Source organism: Lipotes vexillifer, unplaced genomic scaffold, assembly GCF_000442215.2.
Source record: "Lipotes vexillifer unplaced genomic scaffold, Lipotes_vexillifer_v1.1 scaffold36, whole genome shotgun sequence".
In the NCBI taxonomy this organism is placed as follows: domain Eukaryota; kingdom Metazoa; phylum Chordata; class Mammalia; order Artiodactyla; family Lipotidae; genus Lipotes; species Lipotes vexillifer.
This window is the reverse complement of record NW_006792448.1, coordinates 722,961-729,694: the sequence shown is the minus strand read 5'-3', so window position 1 is coordinate 729,694 and position 6,734 is coordinate 722,961. Positions and strand designations below refer to the sequence as shown.

Genomic DNA, 6,734 nt, shown 5'->3' with positions numbered 1-6,734 from the left:
GCGTACAGCAAAAAAAAAAAAAAGGTATCAATAGCAGATTAAAAAAAAAAAACACTTCAGGTAGTAGTTATTCTCCTACGCCTTAGAAATTAAAAGTAAAATTAAAAATAAGAATTGGTGACAGAGAAGAAAAGAAGAAAATAGCTGAGAAATAAGCACTGAATCTACATATACTTTAAATGTTTTAAAGTATGCACCTTCTCATCAAATTTGTGTTGGGAGAAAATGAGACATATAAAAGCTATTTAGAATGTAATTTTGGTGTAATTCTACAATTCCACAGTATTATTTTTTGCCATCAATTGCTCTCCCAACACCCCCTTTTCTATCATAATCACAAGAAGCAGCAGAAGTATCCAAAGAGTTAAAAGGGGGAATATCAGCCCCCAGCAATGTGTTCACTGGAACCATTTCCCTGCTGCTCTGTGTTTACAGGATTTTATTTGCATAGAGGAACTGCAGGAGCTCTGGATGATAGTGGCTCTGAAAGAAATTGGCAAAGGGACACGTGAGGAAGGGAGTCAGTAAACCTCCTTGACTCTAAAACGAGCAGACAGTTGTCAAAGGCAGAGCATGAGGATAAACAATCTTCAGATTCTCAGCGGAGGAGGCAGCATTATCCAAATGATGATCTCAACTGCCAATATATTTCACCCAACGATCTCAACTGGAACTGCCAATATATTTCACCCAACGATCTAAGCTGGAACTGCCAATATATTTTACCCAACGATCTAAGCTGGAACTGCCAATATATTTTATGCATAATCCTCTGGGTGTTTTGCCATTCACATCGCATTATGCGTCAATTACAGTTGAAACATACTTGGCCTGAGTCGTTTTAGCGGGGTAACTCTCTGGTGTGCCCAACCACTTTCTGCATTAACACTGGGAGGGCAGGGAAACTGGGAGAACCTCTCCTGCCCTTGCTCACTCACCAGCTGCCGGCAGAGTTTAGGGTTCCTTTGACCCTCTTCACTCTGGAAGCTGTAGTCCTTCCTTTGTCTCAGATACGGAGAACAGGCTCGAAAAGTTGTTTTGCAAGCCTGAGAGAAATAATATTACCATCTTATTGTCAAAAATATTAGAGAGTTTTATAATCCCAAGCAAGGAAAAGTGTTGCACCCAATCTGTGGTCTGGGGGCCACTAAGAGTGGAAGTAACTTCCAGGAAGTTTGAAAACTTGAATCTTAAAGGATTTATGCTTATAAAACGACCATGTCTATACTTTGCGGCTGGTGGGGAGGGCAAAGCTTTACACTTTATCACAGCCCTTATTGTCTCATCAAAAGTAGTGCTGGATTCCTAAATTCAATCTCAACCTTTCTCTCCCTCTCTCTCTCCCCCTCCCTCATGCGTGACCTTAAAGAAGGCAGGTGATTTGGTGGAACCTTTGCTCCTGATGGTTTTAAACACTCACCTGCTCCAAAGCAGCCCTGAGGTTGATCCAACCCGGTTAGGACACATTTTCTCCAAGAATAACACAAAAGCCTCATAGGAAACTAAGAAGCCAAGGGTGGGAAATCTGTACCAGGTGCAGTGACAAAAGCTAACTGGGTATGAATAAATCTCCTCTGATAGGAGGTGCTGCCCCACGGAGCAAGCGCCCCCCCCCCCCCCCCCCCCCATTAACCTGAGTGTATCTGGCATTTGACAGGTGCTGGGACCGGACAAGTGGGGCAAGAGAAAATGGAAAACAACACTCCTGCTCAGAGAGAGATTAGCCATCGAGGAGGCACTTTCTCCAGGATTCACGTGGATACACGGCTCAGTGTCCGTAACTGAACTGGCAGGACCTGAGGGCCTGGCATCTCGACTCAGCAGGGCTGCATTCCAACTCCCTTGAGGAATGGCATTGAGGTTTCATGCTGTTGGCTAGAGTCACGGACTCACCTTGGCAACCTGGGGATTCCTATCCTGTAAATGGGTCAGGAGAGAATCCTGAGTCTGCTTCACCTGACGGGTGAAAAATCTCTTCCATTTCCGCCCAGCAAAGGCAGCCAGTTGCCCAAACAAGACAAAGGCCGAGTATCTCAGGCTGTCATTCTCCTGTGGGTCCCCCGTGAACAAAACAAGAAACCTCGGGTCAGTACCAAAAGGCAGCTGCATCAGAGAAGAGCACAGCCCTGGTCCCTTGCTGCATATTACAGGTGGGACATCAGATCCAGTCTATGGCACTCAGCCAGCCAGGCTCCGGGACAGAGCAGAGACGGGCTGAGTCTTCAGTTTTCTTCAGCAGACGAGAGGGTTAGACTGGGGGCTCACTGGTGCTACTCCCAGCTTCCCAGCTTTTTTCTTCATTGTTTAACATTTTGGAGATTGATTATATTTACTTGGTTCCAAATTCAAAATAACCAAAAAGGTTTATAAAAAAGTAAGTCTCCCTTCCTACACCTCTCCACCCGCCACCAAATTTCCCTCCCCAAAAAGTCATACATTTTGTGTGATTCCTCCAAAAAATAAAGAAGAAAAAAATGAAATATATATTACATAGCCCTTTCCCACATTTTTAAACAAATGGATGTGGACCATCCCACTGTTATACACCTTGATTTTTCATCATTCTCTCTGGGAGCTCTTTCCATGTCAATACGTAAAGGGATTTTTTTTTGGCTGCACCCTAATTCATTCGACCCATCCCCTGCTTTCTACTTCCAGCATGTTTGCCAGGCCATCTCTCTTTACCCTGGGCTGAGTTTCTGCCACCTGCAGCAGAAATAACAATTCTGTTTCTTCCCTGACACCCTGCCAGCTCTCCCTGCTTTGGGTCTGATTCGCTGGTTTGTCCCTGACTCCAAGTCAGTGGCTTCGGCCCTTCCTCCCTCTCCCAGGGGAGCTGTCTGGTCAGAGTATCTCCCTGCCCAGTTAAGGAGACAGAGGCTCAGGGCATTTCAGTGATTCACCTAGAGTCACACCATCAGGGAACAGCAAACCAGGGTAGCAACTCAGCCTCCTGACTCATGGTGAAGGGATTTTTATATCAATGCTTCTTGATCTTGTCCAGCTCCAAGTGAACCAGAAGGGACTGCTCTGGGACAGGCCTCCTCACCTAGAAATGGGGGTCACAGACACTCAGCAAGAGTGGAGACCACTGATCATCTTCTGAAGTATTTAAAAGAATTTTTTAGCACACATGACACATACAGAAACTGCTTTAGTGTTGCACTTTCTTCACTGTTCTACGTGTGTGTGTGTGTATGTGTTTAATTGTATGTGTTTAATTCAATTCAACTAGCACTTATTGAGACCTAACTCTAATACAGAAACTGCTTTAGTGTTGCACTTTCTTCACTGTTCTACGTGTGTGTGTGTGTATGTGTTTAATTGTATGTGTTTAATTCAATTCAACTATAGCACTTATTGAGACCTAACTCTACCTGAAGCCTGACCCTAACGCTGTGAGATGTGCAGAGATGTGTAAGGGGGTGCCTGTCCCCCTGGGAGTCTGACAATCATCTGATGGGGCACAGCCCAGGCAGGCAGTGAAGAACTCTTATGACAGGGATACAAACTGTCAGAAACAGCTCCCCATGAGTATTCCCAGGTTTCACCATGACAAGGAGTTTCTGATCAAAAACTACAGTCGGTGTTTGGGAGTCTGCCTGCCGATACAGAGGACGGGGGTTCGTGCCCCGGTCCGGGAGGATCCCACATGCTGCGGAGCGGCTGGGCCCGTGAGCCATGGCCGCTGAGCCTGCGCGTCCGGAGCCTGTGCTCTGCAGCGGGAGAGGCCACAACAGTGAGAGGCCCGCGTACCGCAAAAAAAAACACTACAGTCGACCTGGGTTTAAAAAACACTTGCATGGCAAACAAGCCCTGGCCATTAATATGGCACCTCCAGAGAGATTTAGAGACACTTGCCCGGAGATATCTGCTTATATTCCAGGGAGGTGGAGTAGAGCCCTTCCTCTCCCAGCCCCAGAGAGGGCTGGTTTACATCCCAGAGCAAAGGCCTCTCTGCCTCTCTGAGCGGAAGGAGAGGCAAATGTCCCGGCAGCTCCTCTATGTTCCAAGTTTTATAATTTCGAGGTTTCTCTTCCTCCCGTGAGGTGCAGGCACCTCGCTTTCGCTGGGTTACTCCTGGGGAATTAGGTGTTGGGAACTCACGCAAGACGCTCTGTGAGTAAATGCAAGTTCCCTGTCGCTCTGTTCCCTGTTCTAACGGTCTTATCTTTCTGTGTGTGTGTGTGTGTGTGTGTGTGTGTGTGTGTGTGTGACTGGGGTAAGCTAACTGATTAGCTTCTCTGTCCTCGCGTTTTCTGTATCTGTGCACTTTTTGCTCTACCTGCCTTGTCACCCAGCGGTTAAGAGTGCAGGTGTGATGACCCTAAGATGACCCCAAATGAGTCATGTGTGCCTTTGTACAATCTCCTTCCCTTGAGTGTGTAAGGAGCCAGTGACTTGCTTGTGGCCTCTCAAACATGACAGTGGTGACGGACATCATTCCCATGGTTCCCTTACATTATATGAGACTCCATCTAGCAGACAGGAGTGGGAGACACTCTCCCACTGGCCGTGAAAAAGTGAGCTGCTGTGTTGTGAGAGGGTGGCCTCAAGGAGCTGAGGGCGGCCACTCAGCAAGGAAATAGGGACCTTAGTCCTACAACTAGAAGGAAATGAATTCTTCCAACGGCCACATGAGCTTGGAAGATGACCCTGAACTTCAGAAAGGAATGCAGTCTGGCCCACACCTTGATGGCAGCCTTGCAAGACCTTGAGTAGGGGATGCAGCTACGGGGTACCTGGACTCCTGACCCAAGGAAACTGCGAGATAATAAACGCCAGGCCCCTGATGTACTGTTACACAGCAGTAGACAACTAGTACATGAAGCCCCCCATCCCGGTGCTGAGGACTCCAGGCCGTGAGGGCTGGCCAAGTGCCCCCTGCCATTCCTACCTTGTCCGGGGTCTCACAGGCCATAGTTCCCAGGCTTCTCATTGCCATATGACGCTTTTTAAAACTGGGGTCCCAGGCTCTCTCTGCCAAGTTGAAAAACACATTCTTCAGAGGCTCCTGCTTCTGGAGCCTCAGTTTCCAAGAGACCTGGGTGGCGGGTCAAAAATGTATTGATTTGGGAGTGTTCAGAGTCACACCCTACCCATCGCCAACCCTAATCTCTCCCTCTAAAGAAAATCCTGTGTTGCTCCCCGCTCAATTTTAATCCTTATTTCTCCACCTAAAGACATCTTGTTTTTGCTGGGAATATATTAGTTTGATCTACATAATGAAGAAATGGATGGAGGAAGAGGAAAGGGGTGGAGAAAAATAATGCAGAGCTAATGTTGAGGTAGGATTGGGGCCATTATGGAGAGAGGTGTCTAGGCAGTTGTGGGTGTGACAGAGCTGAGAAAAGGGGGCTTTAGGAGTGTTGATGTGATCTGGGAATAGGGATCCCTTTCCGAGGACAAGGTAAGCTGTGCCCCTCCTGTCTCAGACTTTCCTTGGCCCTCCTCCCTCCCCCAGCCCTTCCCCATTTTTCTGCTCTACTTTGTAGCTAAAGCTTGAAAGACGTGTCTATACTCTTGCTTTTTCTTCAGCCGCTCTCCTCTGTTCTCCCTTGAACCTTCTGCGATCAGGTTGATGGCATCCATACGCCCTCCCCACTCCCTTCCCCCCAGTGTAGCCAAATCCCAGGGTCAACTCTCAGAGCTCACCTCACTCAGCCTCTCAACAGCATTTGACACAATTAGCAAAGCACATCTACAGGCATTTCAGGGCACCTGACGGATGTCCTACCTCAGAATGCGAGCATCTGAGCAATTAAGATTAGGAAAAGAAATGCATAAATAATGCAAATTGGAAGCGCTGTGTGGCTGATGCAGAAATCTGCACTTCAAGGACTAAACTCTAATTAACTGCAAGGCAAGAGATAGGTTTTTAGAGCATTTAACCCCTGATGCTAGGAAGCTCCTGGTGTTCTGCACATCACAGGACATACCAACGTGTCCTGGAGTCAGAACCAAGATCCAGACAAGATCCAAGAACAAACCACTTCCTCACCATCCTTATTAGTGGGTGGGGGCTGGAGAGGAGACCCACAGCCCTATTTGGTATTCAGGTGATTACCAAGTCTCATCAGTATTTCTGAATATTCACTGCAGTTCATTCTATATTTTTATCATTAAGTTCTCAGCAAGCTACATTCTTCCCAACTCATCTTCTTGTTATCATATAAACATCCTATTCGTGTTTAAAGAGCTGTCATCAAACTTTTTTTCAGGAGAAGGAACCTCAGTAGAAGGAATGGAAGGAACCAAACGAAGGCAGAAAAGCAAGCACACAAAGTGGCTGCTGAGCAGGGACATTTGTTCATAATAATTTGTCTCAGGCCTTGGAAAAGAAAGGTATCACTGATGTCCTTTTCTTCTTGGGCTGGGCAGTGGGGATGGAAAGGGGCTGGTCCAGCATTCTTCTCTGTGTTTGGTCCATGGAACTAAAAAAAGAACAAATCATCATATGAGCCACAAACACTCTTTGAAGCCTCATCATTAACAAGCATCGTCACACAAAGCCCTGTGCCAAGGTAAGAATGTAAAGAAGTCGCATCCCTGAGGCCTCCTCAGGATGTCACCTTGGTGAGCAGATGGAACAGTCGCATCAAAAGATAAAGAGCAACACCAACATCACTGATCATCAGGGAAACGCAAACTAAAACCACAGTGAGGGATCACCTCACGCCTCTCAGAGTGCACTGTCGGTCAAAGACTGCAGTGGGTTAGAACTTATTTATTGA

At 47.0% G+C, this 6,734-nt stretch overlaps 1 protein-coding gene across 1 annotated transcript; it reads right to left on the bottom strand.

The window, feature by feature from the left end:
• Positions 1-429: 429 nt before the first annotated feature.
• Positions 430-6,430, bottom strand: MRO (maestro). Its single transcript, XM_007465631.1, has 5 exons — positions 6,332-6,430; positions 4,898-5,044; positions 1,894-2,049; positions 939-1,046; positions 430-483 (listed from the first exon to the last, which is right to left on the bottom strand). Exons 1-5 carry the CDS (start codon positions 6,428-6,430, stop codon positions 430-432), a joined length of 564 nt encoding a protein of 187 aa, XP_007465693.1.
• Positions 6,431-6,734: the final 304 nt, after the last annotated feature.